We start from the raw sequence: 24,587 nt of genomic DNA, 5'->3' as shown, positions 1-24,587 counted from the left end.
GGCCTTCTGTCACACAGCCCCATGTCTGTGGAATGCCCTCCCAGACCACCTGAAAGCACCACAGTCCACTGATGCTTTTAAAAATGGACTAAAAACCTACCTTTTAAAAAAAGCATTTTTCAAATTTTCATGGACTTTGTTTGTTTTTCGTACTGAGTTTTGATTTCTAAATTTTGGCCCTTTAGTTTAGCCTAGTTGGGTCTATTGTAATTGTTTTGTTGCCTATGCTGTTTTTATGCCTTGCTTTTAATTGTAGCACTCTGAGATTCGTGAGAATGTAAAGTGCATTGTAAATAAAAATGTATTATTATTATTATAAACATGATTGTCTGCACGTCTCTCTCATTTTGGGAATGACAGCCACTGACAAGCCAAAGTGCAGTAACTACGTTTTTGGACACACCGACTTATTTGTGTATCCCAAAGGTCAAATTAGCCTTCATGTTTCATTTTAACACACTAATTTTTCAGTGTGTTTTTTTTTCGTAGTTACTGCACTTTGGCTTGGCAGGGCAGATACTGTAGGCTGCCTGGAAGTCAGCTGGACCACTTTAGCATTGAAGTCAGTCACCCGAAAAATAAGTGGTCCGTTGTATAATGCAACAAAGGCAATTATTAATTTTTTTATTAACAATTTATTAAGAGAATAAGAGAAAACATTGACTATTTTTCCTGGAGGTGTGTCACAAATCTGGTTTTGTAGCAACACATCTAAAGTTCTTTAGACACAAAGGGCATTTTTTCTTGTGATTAATTCGCGCAAAATTATGAGTAATTCACACAGAACTTAAATATTATAATGTAATGCCCCCGGTGTGTAAAGGCTTTAAGCCTCCTTAGCAACTCACAGCATTGTCAGAAGTGGCTCAACTTCCATTCCTATACAAACTGCCTGAGATCTGTTGTCGTGATAGTATTATTATTATTAGTAGTAGTTATCCTTTATTTCAAGTACAGTATGAACTAGGAGCCTAATAACTTCTGACACAAAGGAACTATCTTAGTTATCTTGACGTCAGAATTAATCTTGGATGACTGCTTGACACAAACCTGGTGATTTCAATCAAGGCCTGACCAGGGATTATAGCAAAGCTAAAAAATACACTGGTCAAGTTTCACTATGCACTGTTTTTATTTTAAAAGGACAATCATATTTTTTGGCATGGAGTACAAATTCTGTCCAACAGATTGTTTCCCCTTGACAACTGGTAGATTAACACCAGTAACTAATGTTAATTTTCCACTTAACCTGTGGATTTATTGATGATTTATCACATGTTCAGTGAAAAGTTTGTGCAAAATGTCTCTGAATGTTTGTGAATTAGTTATGAGTAACACAATGTACCTGTGGCTGATCCAGTTTTCACTTCAGAATACAAGCAGTTCTCAAGTGGATCAGATTCAGCAGGCTTCTCTGTGAAGGAAACTCTCTGTTAGGAAAACTTGTGTTTAAGCTGGTTACCAGTACAATGATTGTGAATAAATGTACAACATTTATGTCAGTTTATTTATGTTTAGCTCACTAGATATACACATTACTTTACATGATGAACACGTGATGAACGCATTTATGTCTGTTTAGCTATAGCTAGATAATAAGTACAGTTACTTATACAAATGATTGTCACAAACCCATTCATAAACAACCAATGTGGGCTGAGTTGAAACAGCCGCCATACAGTTCATATTATAACCTCAACCATGTTTTTGTTTTACTCACCTTTCTTTTTCTTGACCATATTTTTTATAATACATCATCACCAGACTCAGCTGCAGGCTCATCTGAAATAAATAACATTGTTTGTTTGTTTGTTTGTTTGATTGATTGATTGATTGATTGATTGATTGATTGATTGATTGAAGTCCCATTCTCAAAGCAGAAATGTCAGTGTCAGGTTATTGATCAGCTGTTATGTGATTGATTGATTATGATTGGATTAAAAGCTGACCATCCTCAAGTGGGGAGTGTCCATCTTCTGGACTCCCTCTGTGGTTGGTCCTCTGGTCGGATACAGCGTCCTGATTGGTTCCCTGGGACTTGACAGATCTATCAAGATAAATATTTAAAAGCAAACAGGATCTACATGGTCATGTTTTAAGATGAGACAGACAGGGCTGATAGTTGGTTTGTTGACTAATGTTTTTAATTTTGTTAGTCAACAAGTCACCTTTTTCATAGACGTTAGTTAGTAACGCCCTTAGCTATTTCCCAGATCATGAGCACATATGATACGAGGCAAGTGATCTATGAGCAGTCAGTGTGATACGACACAGGTAGTGTTTTAACTCACACACCCACCAGTCTAGAATGTGATTAGCATAGAAATAGTGCTCAGGCTGGTTAGCAAACATTTATGAGGTAACATTCATTGGATAGCTTGGATTATTTATTTCTTGTTTTGTGCCGTTTCCTACAGCCACCAGTGTTGGGTTGGCACAGCCACCCCTATCCTTTATACACACCAGTTTGGCAGTGCCCCTACCACTACTATGAATTAACTCCCCTCACCACCTGTTAGTATAAAGAGACTATCTGTAGAGAATTGACACTTCCAGTTAACTAATGAGATTTTTCATCAACAGTTCTAGAAACAGAGAGTTGTACCTACCTGACACAACATGGATCTGTAATTTTAAAAAGAGCAAAATATGTTTGTTTTAGGCTACACATCAGTTCTTTGCTCTTCAGTGTCACAACATACTTTTTTTTGGTTCTGTTATATCACTATATTTGAGTGGTTCTCACCTTTGGATGTTCTGTATCGACACAGCAGGAGCAGAAGGATGGTCAGTAGAATCACAACCAGAAAACCCACAATCAGCCCCACTATAAGTGGAGGAATCTGTTCCACAGGTCCAGGCACTGAATGTGGAGTAGCTCCAGACACTGAAGGTTGAGTAGATCTTGTCACTGAAGGTTGAGGCACTATGACACAGTATGACGGCAATGAAAATAGTATTTGAAATAAATAGATTAGATTAGGCTATAGCATTAGGACACACACACACACACACACACACACACACACACACACACACACACACACACACACACACACACACACACACACACACACACACACACACACACACACACACCATTTATTAAAAAAAAAGTAGACCTACTCACCAATTGTGTCTATTGTGACTGCATCACTGTGTTCAGTGTCATAAACTGGTTTCCCTCTCCGTCCTATGCACCTGTAGACTCCTCCTTCTGACACACTGATTGATCCATCAGAGTGTTGAACACCATCTTGCCTGATCAGTGTGTTATGTTGGTAACCATAGATATTAGAAACCTAGATACCTCATTGGCCTCTGCAGTTCATTGGGGCGACTGGTATCGCACTACACGGCGGCTCTTCTGTCTTCCGCAGGGAACCTGTCACTCAAAGTGACTACTGGCCAATCACAGCATTCACAGTGAGTTGACTACTGGCCAATCACAGTGCGTCTTTTCCGGGACCTGTCAGTGCAATGGTTCTCAACCAGTGGTCCGGGAACCACCAGTGGTCCTTGAGGGGGTTCCAGGTGGTACCCAGCTAAATGATGGAGAGTTGATAACCAAATGGACCCTTATAGATCTTTAAATCTTGAGTATAACATTTCACACTGTCAAGAGTCAAATTGTTAAACATCTGCATTACTTACTATACAGGTACACAATTAGAGAACGTAAACAATTGTTATTTTGACAACATCTTATCGAACGATAACATATTCTACGTTTTGGGTGTGAGAGGCTAAAGCTTATCAAACGGTGTTCCGTGACTCAAATGCTGAATAAATAATGGACCTTGATATGAAAAAGGACCATGTCTCTTATTTGAATTTCACAAATAGAGTGTGGAGTTTGCCAAGTTCCAACTAACTAGATGCTGCGCACAGCTGCTGCCTCTCAAAGGGTTAAGAGCTGGGTTACAAAAAGACCCGCCCCCACCTGCCTCTGATTGGCCTACCGAACTTCCGCTTCTGTGACGCACACGACAGCCCTGCGGAAGCAGGAAGCGCGCCCGAGATACAGACGCTTCAGAGCCGAATGAGGCGTCTACCTTTATATGTCTATGTTGGTAACGGTTGTATTGCCGGTTTATAAGCTGCGTTGATAAATGAGGGCCACTGTACTGGCCCTCATTTATCAACGTGGTGCAGCCCAAATAATGGGCGTAGAGCGAGATCACCGCACCTTTCGGCATTTATCAATATATCCTGACGTGGGCTTCATCCTACTAGCCTGGTAAACCCTCCCTCCGGAAATCTCATTTCTATTTGATTCCTGGAGTGAGTCTGGCCTTATCGCCCATTCTGCAATATTGGCTGTGCTGGAGTTGGGCGGGAGTAATACCGTTGACTGACAACCCCTTCAGCCAATGATAATTTTTCCCCTTCAGCCAATCAGCAGTTCACCAGTCTTAATGTGACGCGACGGGACTTTTGAGACAGCCATACCCAAAATGGGTTGCCTTTTTCGGATACAATGGTGTCACTGCCCGCCCCTACCGGTTCTCTAAATTTTTATTTTTAAATAGGCTTTGTCATGATTAATTGACCACATATATGAAGTTAAACAACTAAATTCTATCCAAACGATATCTTATAAGTAAATTCCGTGCCTCAAAATAGAAGTTAGAGAGCTTTTTGAAGTAAAAAAATAGCGGAGAATTGGCCGCACAAGAAAAAGATGGCTGCCGTTCGTGTTTTGGGCTCACTCGAACTCGCCACCTGATTGGCCAACGTAAGCTGTCAATCACAGAACAATGAGCGACGACGCTGATAGGCTCGGCCGTTTGGCATACACAGCCAATATTGCAGAAAGGCGGATCAGGCCAGACTCACTCCTGAAATCAAATAGAATTGAGATTTCCGGAGGGAGGGTTTACCAGGCTATCATCCTACCATACGCTGAGATCTCACGTCTGGTCGAGACCAGTTGTTGACGTTGGCTGCGCCCGTTTATTCCATTCTAGACCTGCGGAGCAGCATTGTCTGACTGTCTGACAGGCATCTGGACACATAATCCACTCCTAAATGTATATCTACACACTAATAATTAATCCCTGTGAAAATATAACATTTTATAAAGTAATTTAAACAAACTGCTTTAACAGTCATTCAGTTGCATTGGCTATTTTAAAATAGCAGATCTGCAAGCTCAAAAACGGGTCGCATCGCCACGCGTTGTGAGCTTGTAGATCTGCTATTTTCAAAATATACGAGCGCTTTTGCGTCGGGACTCCCGAGTCCCGCGGTCGGGACTGCCGACGATCTTTTCATGGACAGTGAGGTGTACAAACTTACAGTAGCTTGTCCTATGTTATGGAGTTCTGTCATAGAGAGTTTTGAAGACTGCAATCTGGCTGTGTTAAGGATATAAACCCGACGCTCCAATCTCTTATTAACGGGACGGACCGAAACCACTGCCGTCTCACGGGGAATATCCTACATGACTGCTTGTGCACTGCTCGGTATGGGTTAAATAAATTAATATACAAACGTATTCCATTCATGGCGATGTGATTGGTATCATAATATGTCATTCATGTAGGCTACAAGCCTAGTGACAAAGATTGTACCGCTACGGTAACGGTACGGATTACAATACATGAAAAACACAGCTGGGCGGGCGTGTGTGTGTGTGTGTGTGTATGTGTGTGAGAGAGAGAGAGAGAGAGAGGGGGGGGGGCGTGTGCGTGTGCGTGTGTGGCGAGGCAGGCGGGGGAAACTCTTTCTCATTGGCTTTTGATGTCTTTGGTCGTATTCTGGTCCTTCTTCATGTCGTAAAATCGGGGCGTTTTGAGAATATTTAAGGGCGTGTTATTTAAATGACGCTAGGTTCCAGCCGTGACATTTATCAAGCCTGGGACCAAATGTAGGCTCGGATCAGCTGTGTAGGATTCGTTGATAAATGTGACTTCGACGTTGGTGTACGGCCGAATATATGGAAAAATATAAGCCGGTTTATAAGCTGCGTTGATAAATGAGGGCCACTGTGTACTGATTTGCGTGATGTTTGGATCAAATCTGACTGAAGGAGTACTGTCAAAATATATGTTTTGCACAAATCGGCCTCCTGGTGGCGCTATAACAGGCCCATGTGAAACATTTGGGGCAGAGGTTCTGAATTGGCATCCAGGGAGTGTGTGTGCAAAGTTTCGCTGCGATCAAGCCAACGGTGCGGGAGATTAGCTGTTCACAGACGGACACACAGACGGACGGACGGACGGACACACACACACACACACACGGACGGACAGGGGGTAAAACATACTCTCTCGCCATGCCTTACGGCCTGGCGGAGACAACAAACTATTGTCCAAATTAGCATGGTAGACTACTCCGTGTAGCTTTCAGTTTCTCCAGGAACTAACTGTCTGTTCAGTTCTAGTTCAATTTTTTCTTCCTATTCTGATCAACAGATCATAAACCAAAGGCCACACTGAAAGCTGACCAAATACCTGTAGGGGGCACTTTTACACTACGCTGCTCTGTGGATGGTTCATCTGGCTGGAAGTGGCAATACAACCGTTACCAACATAGACATATAACAGAACTCTCTATGACAGAACTCCATAACATAGGACAAGCTACTGTAAGTTTGTACACCTCACTGTCCATGAAAAGATCGTCGGCAGTCCCGACCGCGGGACTCGGGAGTCCCGACGCAAAAGCGCTCGTATATTTTGAAAATAGCAGATCTACAAGCTCACAACGCGTGGCGATGCGACCCGTTTTTGAGCTTGCAGATCTGCTATTTTAAAATAGCCAATGCAACTGAATGACTGTTAAAGCAGTTTGTTTAAATTACTTTATAAAATGTTATATTTTCACAGGGATTAATTATTAGTGTGTAGATATACATTTAGGAGTGGATTATGTGTCCAGATGCCTGTCAGACAGTCAGACAATGCTGCTCCGCAGGTCTAGAATGGAATAAACGGGCGCAGCCAACGTCAACAACTGGTCTCGACCAGACGTGAGATCTCAGCGTATGGTAGGATGATAGCCTGGTAAACCCTCCCTCCGGAAATCTCAATTCTATTTGATTTCAGGAGTGAGTCTGGCCTGATCCGCCTTTCTGCAATATTGGCTGTGTATGCCAAACGGCCGAGCCTATCAGCGTCGTCGCTCATTGTTCTGTGATTGACAGCTTACGTTGGCCAATCAGGTGGCGAGTTCGAGTGAGCCCAAAACACGAACGGCAGCCATCTTTTTCTTGTGCGGCCAATTCTCCGCTATTTTTTTACTTCAAAAAGCTCTCTAACTTCTATTTTGAGGCACGGAATTTACTTATAAGATATCGTTTGGATAGAATTTAGTTGTTTAACTTCATATATGTGGTCAATTAATCATGACAAAGCCTATTTAAAAATAAAAATTTAGAGAACCGGTAGGGGCGGGCAGTGACACCATTGTATCCGAAAAAGGCAACCCATTTTGGGTATGGCTGTCTCAAAAGTCCCGTCGCGTCACATTAAGACTGGTGAACTGCTGATTGGCTGAAGGGGAAAAATTATCATTGGCTGAAGGGGTTGTCAGTCAACGGTATTACTCCCGCCCAACTCCAGCACAGCCAATATTGCAGAATGGGCGATAAGGCCAGACTCACTCCAGGAATCAAATAGAAATGAGATTTCCGGAGGGAGGGTTTACCAGGCTAGTAGGATGAAGCCCACGTCAGGATATATTGATAAATGCCGAAAGGTGCGGTGATCTCGCTCTACGCCCATTATTTGGGCTGCACCACGTTGATAAATGAGGGCCAGTACAGTGGCCCTCATTTATCAACGCAGCTTATAAACCGGCTTATATTTTTCCATATATTCGGCCGTACACCAACGTCGAAGTCACATTTATCAACGAATCCTACACAGCTGATCCGAGCCTACATTTGGTCCCAGGCTTGATAAATGTCACGGCTGGAACCTAGCGTCATTTAAATAACACGCCCTTAAATATTCTCAAAACGCCCCGATTTTACGACATGAAGAAGGACCAGAATACGACCAAAGACATCAAAAGCCAATGAGAAAGAGTTTCCCCCGCCTGCCTCGCCACACACGCACACGCACACGCCCCCCCCCCTCTCTCTCTCTCTCTCTCTCTCTCACACACACACACACACACACACACACACACACACACACACACACACGCCCGCCCAGCTGTGTTTTTCATGTATTGTAATCCGTACCGTAGCGGTACAATCTTTGTCACGTAGGCTTGTAGCCTACATGAATGACTTATTATGATACCAATCACATCGCCATGAATGGAATACGTTTGTATATTAATTTAATTAACCCATACCGAGCAGTGCACAAGCAGTCATGTAGGATATTCCCCGTGAGACGGCAGTGGTTTCGGTCCGTCCCGTTAATAAGAGATTGGAGCGTCGGGTTTATATCCTTAACCCAGCCAGGTTGTAGACTTCAAAACTCTCTATGACATAACTTCATAACATAGGACAAGCTACTGTAAGTTTGTACACCTCACTGTCCATGAAAAGATCGTCGGCAGTCCCGACCGCGGGACTCCCGAGTCCCGACGCAAAAGCGCTCGTATATTTTGAAAATAGCAGATCTACAAGCTCACAACGCGTGGCGATGCGACCCGTTTTTGAGCTTGCAGATCTGCTATTTTAAAATAGCCAATGCAACTGAATGACTGTTAAAGCAGTTTGTTTAAATTACTTTATAAAATGTTATATTTTCACAGGGATTAATTATTAGTGTGTAGATATACATTTAGGAGTGGATTATGTGTCCAGATGCCTGTCAGACAGTCAGACAATGCTGCTCCGCAGGTCTAGAATGGAATAAACGGGCGCAGCCAACGTCAACAACTGGTCTCGACCAGACGTGAGATCTCAGCGTATGGTAGGATGAAGCCCACGTCAGGATATATTGATAAATGCCGAAAGGTGCGGTGATCTCGCCCTACGCCCATTATTTGGGCTGCACCGCGTTGATAAATGAGGGCCAGTATCTCTATAGTCATGTGATCAACACGGATCTGTCCGATTTTCCATATTCCATCCTGATTGGTTAAGATTGCCTTCCAAAGCTTGCAGGATTGGTTTGTTTTAAACAAAATGCCTCAAATCATGAACACAGCATGCGATTTCCTTGAAATTTTGCACGCACATTCCCACTAGGCCGAGGAAGAAATGGCACCCTTTTCACATTGGCCAGTTATAGCGCCACCAGCAGGTCTAATTTAGCAACACACATTTTTGGAACAAAATGCCTCAAATCATCAATGCAAGGTCCGATTGCCGTGCAAGGCCTAAGAAGAAATGGCACCCTTTTCACATTGGCCTATTATAGCGCCAGCAGGAGGCCACAATAACCTACCTAACCTGGCGGAGACCTGTGCTCCGAGGAGCACTTTTTCCAGTTTTATGTCAAATACTCACAGTGATGAAATAGTTACAGATTCATAATAACTAATACTGAAAATAACTGTTAATGAGTATGCCTCATAACGACCAAATGACCAATCACAGCTTGACCATCCCTCCAACTATGGGATCTTGTCTCTAACTACCTACTGTACACAGCAGTCATGAAAAAGAAAGAAAGAAAAAAAGACCAATTACGCTATAATGTTTTAATGGCGGAAGATAACTGTGATTAATGTTTTAAATATTATTATTTGATATAGAAATGATATTGAAACAGAAACTACTAAGGAAATGTCCTGAAAGGTACATTGGTCAAATTAATAGAAAATATAAATTATTCATATGTGATGGCATGCTTATTTTTATGGTTCATCTCAAATTATTTTCAAATGCATTTAGGACGTTTTTATGTGAATGTCAATGCAATATCTCTCACCAGTCACCACCAGCTAATTACAAAATAGCCTTATAATTGATGTGTGGAAGAAATAAATGATGTATTGGAAATGATTATCCTGTAATTATGTGACTGGGATATGGAACTTCATAATACGTTTATAAGCATCTCTTTATATGGAGAGAACCATAATTAAAAGGTTAATATACAGCAGTGGTTTTCAAACCTTTTCAAGCCAAGGACCCCCAAAATGATATGTATTTGGCTGCGGACCCCCATCTGAAAAGGTTTTGTGCCAGGGACCCCCAGAAGAGAAGATTTATGTTTAGGGTGGCTCAGGGTGGGATGTCGGGTCTCTTCTCTACATGTAAAGTGTCTTGAGACAACTTGTTGTGATTTGACACTTTAATAAAATTGAATTGAATTGAATGTTTAAAAAAAAAAAAAAATGTATCAAAAATAGCAGATATACAAGCTTGTAGATATGCTATTTTTGAATAGCCAACATATAAATGGAAAACGTTGTTAAAATCCTTGAGATGCTATGTTAACTACTTTAGCTGGGGACCCCCTGGAACCTCCCCAAGGACCTGTGGGGGTTCCCGGACCCCACTTTGAGAACCACTGATATACAGTACACTGTCTGAGTGCTATGAATGATCTTAAAACATAATGACAGTGATGAGAAAATATGATGATATAACTTACCTGATACAATCAAAGTGACTTTATTACTTTGTTTTTTAACCTTCGGATCCTTTTTGAGATAACCAACACACTGGTATTCACCACTATAGCCTGCTGGTTTTCTCATTTCAAATGTATTCTGATCTTGGTATTCGCCAAATGGACGACCATCTTTGTCAAGTCTGTAACCCCAGTCAGTCTTCTGTCCTTCTCTCATGTCACATATGAATGTAACAGACTCTCCAGTAAATATCGGGGACCAGTTGGGCTCCAGGCTCAGAACAGCTTCTGGTCTTTCTACACAAACACATAAAACATAAACACACAAGTAGAATAAAATCAAATGCTATAAACAGCCTCATCTGTCACTAAACCAGAGTAATAAGCAAGTTGAGTAGATGCATATATTAGTAAACTGACTATATGTAATGTGTTATAATTGAGAGGATGAAGTATATGTGATAATGTGAGTATAGTTTAAATAGGATCTTGACTGAGTGAATAAAGAGAATAGATATCAATCTTTACCTTGACTGTGTCCACAGGAGAGGAAGCTACTCACTGAAAAATATTTGATGAGAGAAAATATAAAGTTATGCATAAATATCAGCATTTCAATTATTCCTCATTAACACAACACCAACAGACAACTACACTGCCCTACAAAGTCAAAGTGCAGTAACTACGCAAATAATTAAACTCATAAAAAGGGCTTTAAAGTGTTTCAATTGGCCAGCACAATGGGTTATTAATCAGTAGGCTATAAGTGTTATGGCACTAATTGTATATCTGCTCATCAGTGTTAATTTTTACACCAAATTGTGATTTAGTTTTAGTCTTAGCCTTTTGAATAAAATTCAAGTCATAATTTAGTAATCTGAACTATCTTAGTTTTAGTCTAGTCTTAGTTGACTAAATATTGATTAAATACAAAATTATTTTGGCGGGCCGTGATGGAGTCATAATGCCTGATTTATAAAATCATGCTGAAAATAGCAGATCTGAAAGATCTTCTACAGTGGCAGCGCGACTCTTTGTGAGCTTGCAGATCGGCTATTTTCAGAGCGTGACACCTGTACACAACCAAGCATAAAATTACTTGTCTTAGTTCTACTGGATATTTGTTGAATAGTGTCTTTTTCAGTTGTCACTGTCAGTCAAAGTCATACTGTATATCGTCTCTGTCGGGTGGAAACCTCATAATTATGTCCAAAACAAAGCCACAGACAGACAGACAGACAGACACACCCTGTCATAGACAGCTATAGCCTCTGGTAGAGCCACGTCGTAAAAATATGACTTGCAGCCCTTTAATCAAAATGCACCCAATGCTTTCTGCTTTATTTGTGAACGTTGAAAACCTTTCATAAATTATGGTGACAATAACAATCTTATTATTTGAGGCTGCACCTTAACATTAGTTGCATGTCAAAACTATTTGCTATATTCTGATATCCAACAAATGTTTTTTTTTGTCGCTGGCTGATAGCTATAATCATCAATGTGTAAAATAAAGTTTAGTTTTATACTATATGAGTAGCCTATACTTGAGCACAAGATACGGCCTCTCTAGGCCTACTGTATAGTTCAGTATACAGTACAGGCACATATTCCTTCATTGAAATGGTTCAAACACTACTTCAATAGACCTACTAGTAATAATAGTGATATACTCACAGAGGAGCACAAAGGGCAACAAGGTGAGACCCATTCCCTCCTGTGATGAACGGCTCTGAAGAACCTTCTACGTCCTGATCACTGTGAAGCACTGCTGTGAGCGAGTGTGTGTGTGTGTGTGTGTGTGTGTGTGTGTGTGTGTGTGTGTGTGTGTGTGTGTGGGTGGGTGGGTGGGTGGGTGGGTGGGTGTGTGTGTGTGTGTGTGTGTGTGTGTGTGTGTGTGTGTGTGTGTGTGTGTGTGTGTGTGTGTGTGTGTGTGTGTGTGTGTGTGTGTGTGTGTGTGTGTGTGTGTGTGTGTGTGTGTGTGTGTGTGTGTGTGGTGGGGGGGTTAGAGGTTGTGAGAAAGATCGTACACTTCATGCCATGAGGTCAGTATACAATATTTCAACATTCAGATCTGCTCTTCCTTCCTGTTTTTTTGGAAGAGAGGCCGAAATACAGATGTAAACTCATTCATAGGCGTTCTAAGTAGATTTAGTCTTATTATGCATGGCTTAGAAGTAGAATTAAGTGTCTTATACTGCATACAAATCTTCAAGACACAGGCCAACTCCATGGTCATTCACGAATGAAGAACAATAAAAAGGAGACTCAAGATATGACAGATTATGTTATTTTTACCTTGATTCTGACCTTTCAAACACACAATTAAGCCAGCCTACTGATCATTCCAAAGTGTCATGAAAATCAAACTGGCTGATCTATATTTTGACCTTGTCACTTTAACCCTTGATCCCCAAAAGTTGATCGTCTCTTTGGGGCAGCCTAATGATCATTCATCAGTTGTTTTGTTCACGGACTGACATAATGTGAACTTTATTAATTAATTTAACAGCACAGTTGTGATATCCTGGACAGTGAAGTATTCCATCACTTAATTTTCCATAAGGAATCCAATGCATCAAACCTATTGTCTTCTTGACAAGTTCTATGAAAATACACATATTCTTGAGTTATTTTGTTCACAGACGCACATACACAGCAGGAAATTAGGTTCGTATTATGACTTGGTAGTGAAATGCTCATACTGTAGTGAATAATAACCCTACAGGGCTATAAAACAAACGTCTGTGTTCACCACCGAGAGATAATGTATCGTTTGACTCATTCTGTAATATTCAAGTTTCTTTTTTAAACACATTAAACAGCATTATGGTGAAAACAGACAGAACTAGAAAAAGTGCTCCTCGGAGCACAGGTCTCCGCCAGGTCAGGTAAGTTATTGTGGCCTCCTGGTGGCGCTATAATAGGGCAATGTGAAAAGGGTGGCATTTCTTCCTCGGCCTACTGGGAATGTGCGTGCAAATTTTCACGGAAATCGCACGCCACGTTCATGATTTCAGACATTTTGTTCAAAACTGACCAATCCTGCAAACTTTGGAAGTCAACCTTAGCCAATCAGGATGGAATATGAAATATCGGACAGATGCGTCTTGATCACATGACTATAGAGATACTGTGTACCGATGTGTGTGATGTTTGGATAAAATCTGAAGGATTAATATCCAAAAATGTATTTGACATAAGTCGGCCTCCTGGTGGCGCTGTAAAAAGCAGATGTGAAAAATGCAGTGCAGATGTTTTTCCTTGGCCTCTAGGGAGTGTGCGTGCAAAGTTTCACGCAGATCGGTGCAGTTATAGTTAAAAATGCAAATCGGCCTGTTATAGCGCCACCATGAGGCTGATGTGAAAAGTTTTAAGTGCCATTTCTTCCTCGGCCTAGTGGGAATGTGCGTGTGCAATTTTATGGAAATGGCAAGCTGCGTTCATGGTTTGAGGCAGTTTGTTCAAAACGGACCAATCCTGCAAACTTTGGATGGTAACCTTAGCCAATGAGGATGGAATATGGGAAATCGGACAGATCAGGGTTGATCACATGACTATAGAGATACTGTGTACCGATTTGCATGAGGTTTGGTTATAAACTGTAGGAGTAATGGGGAAAAATGGGTTTTGCACAAATCGGCCTCCTGGTGGCGCTATGACAGGCCTATGTGAAAAATTTGTGGCAGAGGTTCTGAATTGGCATCCAGGGAGTGGGTGTGCACAGTTTCGCAGCGACCGGGCCAACGGTGCCTGAGATTTGGTGGTAACACACAGACAGGACACACGGACGGACACACGGACGGACGGACGGACGGACGGACAAGGGCGAAAACATACTCTCTCGCCATGCCTTTCGGCCTGGCGGAGACAATAATAACCAACATGAAACACTGAAGACTAGGCTGACGTTAGAGTCCTCACTGACCACAAAGGCAACAGCCTGTGTGTCAAACCACAGTCACACAAACAGCCTCCATCACAGAGGAACATCCGATACTATTTTAGTTTGCATGTTTGTGTGTCTGTTAATGCAGGCATGAGTTTCTCTGCATGCATGGTATGGTAGCCGATTGCTTATTTCCACTCCATGGCCTCGCAGACATGTATCCCATAGCCTGGAGGGACGTTGGGTCTGTGATTATTTCACAAAAATGACATTGTTGTCATACTATAAATTGACAATGAAAATAGTCAACTTATAGTCTCCATATATGGGCATGTTACATTTGTTTGTGACATGGTGATTTTCAGGCCGCTTTGTGGTCTTAAAATCTCCATGTATGGAAATGTTACGCAAGAAAAAAATCATACAGCATAGTATGTGCCAGTGAATCCCCAAAAGAGTGTGAGTGTGCGCACGCACGTGCAATGATAAGGTAATTAACTTAGATAAAATAGTGCATAACTTAAATTAGTTAAGGAAAATGACAATGGTGATGAGCATATCGTCAGTGTCCAGCCGGGACCAGCTAACTCCATTAAAAAAAAAAATGTCTTCATAAATCAACGCTATTGAACCCCCTCTACATCTGTGTAATTTTTTTTTTAATAATAACATATGAAAAGTATTAAAAAGCGCCTCTGACGAAAACTCCTAACTTCATTGGACCCTCAAACTGTCCGTCAAAAACAAACAACTCCCCCCTCCTCTTAGGCTCTCAGAGAAGCTCTGCTCTGTATGAGGCAGACAGGGAGAAGATTTTTCAATGCTTTTGGGAGAACATAAATGGTCCGATTGTCCATTTCAACAACCATTATAACTCTGAGAGTGTACAAATGGAACCAAATGGACCTGTAAGGGTCCATTTGGTTCCATTTGTACACTCTCAGAGTTACAGACCTGTAAGGGTCCATTTGAAACCCCCTATAGGAATCGTTAAAGGGAACCGTTAAGGAATCGGACCATTAAAAGAAACACCCACCACACACACGCAACACACAACAGTGTGATAATAAAATGTTGATAGGTATATGATAGGTAAATTCAACTGTGGTTGTTATTGTTAGTGCAGTAGGCTACAGATTTGATAGGCTACAGATTCTATTTTTCATGAATGTATTTTGTATTTATATGCCATTTATTAGTGTGGTTGCCCTAACAGGGCAACCAGACTATAGTAATCCTCACACTTTATTATTATTGTATATAAACTTTAGTTTAGACCGTCTCTCCTCCCACAGTCCCACAGTCAATGACCGTCTTGACCGGGAATCGTGCGCTTGTATTTTGCTAAGAGATTGGTTAAATAGTTTAATTGATATTGATTTATTAGTGCATTAAATTTCCCCATCCGCTTCAATGAAAAAGTGAAAAAACTCAAATTCAAGTATTTTTTTCTCAGAAACCGTAAGAGCTAGAGTTACCAGATTTGGAGGGGAGGTTCATAATTTAGTCCAAAATTATTGAAATAATAATTACACTAATCGGCCACATGGTGGCGCTATAACAGCCCCCTTTACGTTTTGGCCTATAACTCTTGAACCGTAGGTCGTAAAATCAAAATTTATTTTCCCTAGATTCCTTTGGTCATGACGCATCTCCCCATATAGGCCACGCCCATTTGCGTCTGGATAGATTTTCCGCCATTTAGAATTTTCTTCAAAACACACTTTTAGCTCCTCCTCCCACATATTTTCTCCAAATTTCACAAAAATCGGTACACATGATCTCTGGACCCATGCAATAATCTGGACCGAAACAGAATTTTGATAGTCCATACCGTTTGTCCGTAAATGGCTTCCAAAGTTAGCGGGAGGGGCCCGTTTTACAAAAAAGGCCACAAATCACGAACGAAACGTCCAGTCAATCCCAAATTTGAATCACATGTCAAGGGTGGTTTATTCAACAAATCCCCAAAAGCATTTCCACTTTGATCCATAGGGGGCGCCACAAATGCTCAAAATGTAACCGTTTGATGCAAAAACCTTATTTTGGGGGGATCAATCCTCTCAAAATGAAACGCAAGTCATCTCAGGAGTTACGTGACAATGTAATTGGCACAGCCTCCGACGGTATTCCTCCCAGCGTATTCCTCGAGTCCCGGCGGCAGCGACCCGCGACTAGCGTCGGCGCAACCACACTCTGCAATTGCCCTGAATTGCGACGCGTCTAGTTTATTGTTGATGTGCCATGATTGCTTTTGTTAAAGGGATACTTCACTTTAGGGCCGGGGACACATTTAAAAAAAATATAAAAAATAAATGAAAAAAGTTATGGAAAATTCATGGCCCCCTCACGCATTAGAGTGTCCTACTAATGTGTGAGGGGGCCATGAATTTTCCATAACTTTTTTCATTTATTTTTAATATTTTTTTTAAATGTGTCCCCGGCCCGAAAGTGAAGTATCCCTTTAAATACATGATTGAGTATTGAGGCAGAATTGTTTGTTGCATTCAACTGTAGAAGAACAACAGTGGTAACAGTTAGATCCATGGTTGTTTACAATGCGTGTTAAAATAAAAGTTGTTTAAGTACAGAATTCAGCTTGATCTATACTTAGTATATGAGGATGGCGCTCACCATAAATAGCTGATCTCCAAGCTCACAATGCGTTGTGATGTGTTGTGAGCTTTGAGATCCATTGCCAGCTGTTCTTATCAATGATGGACAAAACTCCTAACTCCACTTGAGCTGGATTTGGGTAAAGTGGTGATAATATAATGACACATGCAAGTATCTGATAATATATAAAGTCACAAAACCAAGTTTGATGAGGCAGTATTGCTTTGTTTTAAAAATATAAGGTTTTCTTCATTTTCAGAAAAATTGATATTTTGTTTTTCATTTCCTGAACAATTACCATTTTGGATTTAGCTGGTTCCGGCCGGACAGCAGAGATATGGGAATCAAGGGGATCAAACCAAGGACTGAGGAGCAAATATTTGTTGTATTGTGCAAGAACATTTACAATATTTACAAGGTAAGCAGACACAAAATAAATGACATGAGTGTTGCAAAGAAAAAAAGGTGAGACAAAAAAAAACAGCAAGAATACAAGACAGTCCACCTGACTGACTAATTGTTCAAAACCAAAGGCCTGTCTATCTAGCTACTCTATAAAGTGGCAACTATACCTGGTGTGTCTAACATTAATCCACCTACCTATATGTTAACCCATTAAGACCTGATGTTGCTATATCAGTGCTCAAACTTCAAGGACCCCCAAAATTATATGTATGTGGCCGCCGACCCCATTTCAAAACATTTTGTTTCAGGACAAAGAATTAATATATTCAAAGATTTCCTAAATGTTTTTTTTTAATGATTTTTCAAAAATAGCAGATCTACAAGCTCGTAGTGATGCGCTATGAACTTGTTTATCTGCTATTTTTGAATAGCCACAGTATAAAATAATGCTTTTTAGCTAAAAATCAAAAATGACACAATGCTCCCAGTATTATGTATAGAGGCCTCTCTCTTGCCTGTCTCAGGGCCATGCATGGGCATATCAGTGTTCCCATCATCTATTGTTTATTATTTTTTTAACACATTGTTTTGACTACAGTGACGTGACACCCTAGATGTGCAAACAGGGGTAGGGAATCGATGTCATGAGAGTTTGGAGGTACAAACAAATGTGCTTCTTGATTGGATTTGGCTCGTTTCTGTGGTTCGGAAGCTTGAAAAATTATTATTTTGATATCCTGTCTTAATGTTTCACAAGATGGTGGTTTGTTGCAGGTCTCTGCACCACAATACTTAACCATAGGTTTGCACTATGACAGAAAAAAGATATCACTGTGTTATGATGATCTGTCTCACAAATGCAATACTCATGACTTGTGTTGTTTTCACCTCCAAGACAATGGCAGAATCGGCCAAATACCTGTATATGTCTCAAAGAATGGGTTTGAGAAAAACAAAATACTGCAAAAAAAGTAAGCTACTAACAAATATCATAGTATCCAGTAACAAACTATACAATGTCCAATAATAATAATAATTGTCATACAACACTATTATGTAAATATAAGTCATAAAGAAACCAAGAACATTATAACCAATAAATACTATACAGTATACCATACTATACTGATATAAAGAAATAATAACCATAAATCGTACTACTACTTGTAATCTTTTACCATGAGTATTACAAATAGAATACATTACATATTGCTATTTATATTTCTAAGGTCTCCATCAAGCAGGACAGCTTTGCCACCTCAAGGTACTCCATTGTTTTTACTTAAGTAAAAGTATCAATACTGCAATTTAAAATACGCCGTATTAAAAGTAAAAGTCCGGAATTCAAAATTTACTTTGTAAAAGTACAAAAGTAATGACATCAAAATATGCTTAAAGTACCAAAAGTAAAAGCACTTATTATGCAGAATGTCCCATTTCACAGGTTTCAAATGTATAACATGGATACAAAATATTTAAAATTGGAAATACTCAAGTAAAGTAAAAAATACCTCAAAATTGTACATAAGTACGGTACTTGAGTAAATGTACTTAATTACTTTCCACCACTGGCTCTGATTCTGAACCCTAACATCCCTATTTTGGGGGCTACCATTTCGGTGAAAATAGAAGATCTACAAGCTCACAACACGTCCCAGTGCAGTGTGTTGTGGTGGGAATAGATTTGACTTCTTCCATGGTGTCTTCTCTTCACCACGTTTTAATGACATCTTCATTCACCATCCTGGAACAAAACAACAGCATACAATGTAAAGAAAAAAAGAAAAAAAACTCAAACCCAGATGCACTGAGTGTCAGTGAATAAGATTTTACATTCTGGTAATACTGAAGTGGAAGTCACAGCACAAAGGTGCAGCACAGTATGACTTGTGTGTTTCTGTGGCTGTTCTCAACTGTTTTTCTGCTGGGTTGCTCAATATTGATTCATTTCAGTTTACAACAGTGTTATGTTAGTGCTTCATAATAAACCTCCACACTAAAGTGTTAGCAACAAGGTAACACCGTCTTCATCTTCAAAACTCCTCCGCTGCTTAACTAACAGCACCCTCTAATGGCTGGATGCCCTGTTATAGAATCATACCGAGCCAAGGGTGGATCCTGGTTTGACCTCAGAGTAAATGGTGTCTTCAGTTTTCTCTGGAGCTGGTGATTCAGGGAATGGAAAATTATGCACCGAAAATATTAGCATACAATAAGGAGTGCATTTTGACACTATGTTTATTCTCAGAATGATTATTTATCTTCAGCCTTTAAAACCATACAAGGCTGTAGGCCTACATGTCTGTCATTTCAGAACTAGCTGTGTTTTGTTTTCTTATTATGTTTCACTGGAACAGATGCATTATTGAGGAACAAATCCTAGAATATTATGTATTGACATGTTGTAGGTAGATTTCACCTACCTTTCTTTTTCTTGGCTTTGCCTTTGTATTGCTGATTAACCTGTGCGTAAGTAACATCTGGGTCTCCTGCTCCTTACACAACACAACACAACACAACACAACACAACACAACACAACACAACACAACACAACACAACACAAGTCAGAACACAAGTCAGAACATAGCCGTATTTTAGGAAGATCTGTTTAATCATCTCTAGTTTATTATACCTGAATAATTCTGTTGAATTCCGGATACAGTTCAGATTCTTTCAAAGTCAATATATAAAGTTTTCGAAGTTTATTTCTAATTTCTTAAAGAAAAAAGAGGTAAATAATCAACTTAAAGGGATATTTCACTTTCAAAAAAACGTTTGGTCATTTTATCGTCTACTCAGGCCTTTGTGAGCACCGCAGCACCCCATACAGTTTTTAAGTTGCTCGATTCAGTATTTAGATATTTGATATTCATTTTATCAGACACACCCCCTTCCTATGCAAACCCATTGTAACTTCAAACTCCATTTTTAACATGTTAGATTCATCAAAAACACCCGTCTTTGGTTCTGGTGACTCATACCGTCCCCCTAATACGCGAGGGGGCCGTGTTTTTTCAATTACTTTTTTCATTTATTTTCAATATTTTTTTTGGAAAATGAAAAATATAAAATACAATTAAAAAATTAAATAAAATAATAGAAAAAAATAATCAGAAATTCACGGCCCCCTCACGTATTAGGAGGGCAGGGTGAGTCACCAGAACCAAGGACGGGTGTTTTCGATGAATCTATCAAGGTTAAAATGGAGTTTGAAGTTACAATGGGTTTGCATAGGAAGGGGGCGTGTCTGATAAAATGCATATCAAATATCTAAATACTGAATCGAGCAACTTAGAAACTGTCTGGGGGGCTAACAAAGGCCTGAGTAGACGATAAAATGAGTTTTTTTTAAAGTGAAATATCCCTTTAACCCTATGTCACCCCATTTTTGGGGAGCTTAAGGGTCCCTGATGTATCAATATTATATCTCAGTCCGTCATTAATTCAATAGTAAAAAGCCAATGGGCCTATTCAGTGAGATTCAGGCCGACTCAGAGGGTCCTCAGTCAGCCTAGTTAAACCACCATGCACCACATGGACCTTTTAGAACCACCATACAGACTGTCTGCACTTCTATCTGCCTTTGGGCTCTCATTTTGGGAATGACCTGAAAGTCAGCTGGAGCCTGGGACCACTTTAGCATGGAGTCAGTTGCCTTGAAATCAGTTAGAAAATTAGAGCTGTTCCGTTGTATAATGCAACAAAGGCAATTATTTATTATTTTTGTACAGGATCAACAACTTAATAAGAGAATAAGGGAAAACATTGACAATGTTTCCTGGAGGTGTATCAAAAATCTGGTTTTGTAGCAACACATCTAAAGTTCCTTACACACAAAGGGCAGTTTTTCTTGTGATTAATTCACGCAAAAATGTTAAACTGTTGCTTGTGCTTATGAGTAATTCACACAGAATGTAAATATGATCATTTATCCACCATGCACCCGGTGTGTAAAGGCTTTAAGCCTCCTTAGCAACTCACTGCATTGTCAGAAGTGGCTCAACTTCCATTCCTATACACACTGCCTGAGATCTGTTGTGATAGTATAATTTTGTTATTCTTCATTTCAAATACAGTATTAACTAAGTTCTGACACAATCACAAAGGAACTATCGTAGTTATCTTGATGTCAAAATCAATCTTGGGTGACTGCTTGACACAAATCTGGCCTGAATCAAGGCCTGACCAGGGATAATAGAAGAACAAAAGAATACACTGGTTGAGTTTCACTATGCTATGCACTATTTTTCTTTCAAAGGAGAATCAAATTCTGTCCAACAGATTGTTTCCCCTTGACATGACTGGTAAACTAAACAACTTCACCACCAGTAACTATAGGCCTAAAGTTAACTCCCAAGTAACCCGTGGATTAATTGATGATTTATCACATTTTCAGTGAAAAGTTGGTGCAAAATGTGTCTGAATGTTTGTGAATTATTTATGAGTAACACAATGTACCTGTGGCTGATCCAGTCTTCACTTCAGAATACAAACAGTTCTCAAGTGGATCAGATTCAGCAGGCTTCTCTGTGAAGGAAACTCTCTGTAGTAGGGGGTACTAAGCACAAAAAATGGCCAAATCGTTACGCGGCGGATAAAAGCATGAAATTTGATACAGATGTCCCTTGGGTCATCCTAAAACATCCTAGAAGGGGTGCCCAAAAAAATCTTAAACAGGAAGTGACTTATGGACATAATTCAAAATGGCCACCTAAACTGTTGACCGTTGACTCAAAAGACACCAAAAGAATCTCCAAAAAGCATAAAATTTGGCATATATGTCCCTTGGGTCATCCTAAGACATCCTAGAAGGGGTGCCCAAAGGAATCTGAAACAGGAAGTGAGTTATTGACTAAATTGAAAATGGCCGCCTAGTGTTGTCGATTGACTCAAAAGACAACTAAAGAATCTCATAAAAGCATACAATTTGGCACACATGTCTTTTTGGTCATCCTAAGACATCCTAGAAGGGGTGCCCAAAGAAATCTTAAGCAGGAACTGAGTTATTGACTAAATTGAAAATGGCCGCCTACAGTGTTATCTATTGACTCAAAAGACAACTGAAGAATCTCATAAAAGCATACAATTTGGCATACATGTCCCTTGGGTCATCCCAAGACATCCCAGAAGGGGTGCCCAAAAAAATCTTAAACAGGAAGTGAGTCATTGACAAAATTGAAAATGACCGCCTACAGTGTTGTCGATTGACTCAAAAGACAACTAAAGAATCTCATAATGGCATACATGTCCCTTGGGTCATCCTAAGACATCCTAGAAGGGGTGCCTGAAATTATCTGAAACAGGAAGTGAGTTATTGACTAAATTGAAAATGGCTGTGTACAGTCTTGACAGATGATGCAAAAGACACTCATAAAAAATAATCTCATAAAAGCATGAAATTTGGTACAAATGTCCCTTGGGTGATCTGAATGCATCCTAAGGGGTGCCAAAAAAAGTTTGAATAGTCTCTCAATGGAAAACACTCCTCCCACACGGGCTGCACTGCTACAATATTCAAATCGAGCAGCCAATCTAGCATTTGGTCCAGAAGCCTGAAAGCTATGCAATCTCTACCATCTCCTGACAAATAAATTAAAGTCGCTGATTCGTGGACACCTTTATGGACACTCTTGCCAGAGGCTGCTTAAGTTTGTAGAGAACTCAAGTGTGGCTGCAAAGCTGAGCCCTTCTGTTCGAGAAAGTGTAGATGCCGGGATGCTGGGTTACCTTGCAGAGCATTATGCCAATGTGCTGGTAATTGCGAAATGGCACACATGAATACATGTAGTTACTAAACACTAATCACAAAAAAACAGTAATGATCAAGAAGAAAATACATGAGAAGATAGAGTGTAAAACAAGCAAGAAGATGTAGAGTGCAAAATAAATAAGATGCAGAGAGTAAAATAAGAATATGCAGAGTAAGATAAGATGCAGAGTAAAATAAATGAGAATATGCAGAGAGTTAGATAAATAAAGAAGATTCAAAGAGTACAATAAAAAAATTATGCAGAAAGTAAAATAAATAAGTGATGTAGAAATGAAAACAGAAGGTAGACTACAAAATACGGCAAGTTATGCACTGCATAACCTGTCGTATTGAGTCTGCATAATATGCAGACTGCCATGGTCAACTGTTTAAACAGCCATTTAGAATTTCTTCAACATGGTCCCTTCCTAAAAAGTTTAATAAACAAGCAAACAAATAAATAACCCCTTCTAGGATATATTAAGAAGCACTCAATGTACGTACCAAATTATACACTTTTATGACGTCCCCTTATGTTCTTTTGTGTCAACTGCTTTTAGGCGGTCACTTCCTGTTTAAAACCTTTTTGGGCACCCCTTGTAGGATGCGTTCAGATCACCCAAGGGACATTTGTACCACATTTCATGCTTTTATGAGATTCTGTAGGTATCTTGCATCATCTTTCAACACTGTAGGCGACCATTTTCAATTTAGTCAATAACTCACTTCCTGTTTCAGATTATTTTTGGCACCCCTTCTAGGATGTGTTAGGATGACCCAAGAGACATATGTGCCAAATTGTATACTTTTTGGAGATTCTATAGGCTTTTTGAGTCAATCGCCAACACTGTAGGCGGCCATTTTCAATTTAGTCAATAACTCACTTCCTGTTGAAGACTTTTTTGGGCACCCCTTCTAGGATGTCTTAGGATGACCCAAGGGACATGTGTGACACATTTTATACTTTTTGGAGATTCTTTAGTTGTCTTTTGAGTCAATCGACAACACTAGGCGGCCATTTTCAATTTGGTCAATAACTCACTTCCTGTTTCAGATTTTTTTGGGCTCCCCTTCTAGGATGTCTTAGGATGACCCAAAGGACATGTGTGCCACATTTTATGCTTTTTGGAGATTATTTTGGTGTCTTTTGAGTCAACGGTCAACAGTTTAGGTGGCCATTTTGGATTTTGTCCATAACTCACTTCCTGTTTAAGATTTTTTTGGGCACCCCTTCTAGGATGTTTTAGGATGACCCAAGGGACATCTGTATCAAATTTCATGCTTTTATCCGCCGCGTAACGATTTTTCACTTAGTACCCCCTACTACTGTTAAGAACACTTGTGTTTAAGCTAGTTACCCGTACAAATGATTGTAAATAAATGTATAACATTTATGTCAGTTAGTTTATTTATGTTTAGCTCACTAGATATACACAT

General features: G+C 40.0%; 1 protein-coding gene across 1 annotated transcript in view; it reads right to left on the bottom strand.

The window, feature by feature from the left end:
* Nucleotides 1–6,420: 6,420 nt before the first annotated feature.
* Nucleotides 6,421–24,587, bottom strand: part of LOC308101393 (uncharacterized protein) — a gene marked incomplete at its 3' end in the record, with an annotated part of 39,698 nt that continues 21,531 nt past the window's right edge. Inside the window, exons 2-4 of the mRNA XM_080450816.1 lie at nt 11,019–11,051; nt 10,552–10,787; nt 6,421–6,507 (exon numbers count right to left, since the gene is read on the bottom strand). Coding sequence (XP_080306942.1) covers nt 6,421–6,507; nt 10,552–10,787; nt 11,019–11,051 — 356 coding nt within the window. The remainder of the gene's footprint in view (nt 6,508–10,551; nt 10,788–11,018; nt 11,052–24,587) is intronic.

Source organism: Gymnoscopelus braueri (genome assembly GCF_963280865.1).
Source record: "Gymnoscopelus braueri genome assembly, chromosome: 15".
Taxonomy (NCBI): Eukaryota; Metazoa; Chordata; class Actinopteri; order Myctophiformes; family Myctophidae; genus Gymnoscopelus; species Gymnoscopelus braueri.
The sequence above is the reverse complement of the archived record's forward strand: the minus strand, read 5'-3'. Positions and strand labels throughout refer to the sequence as shown.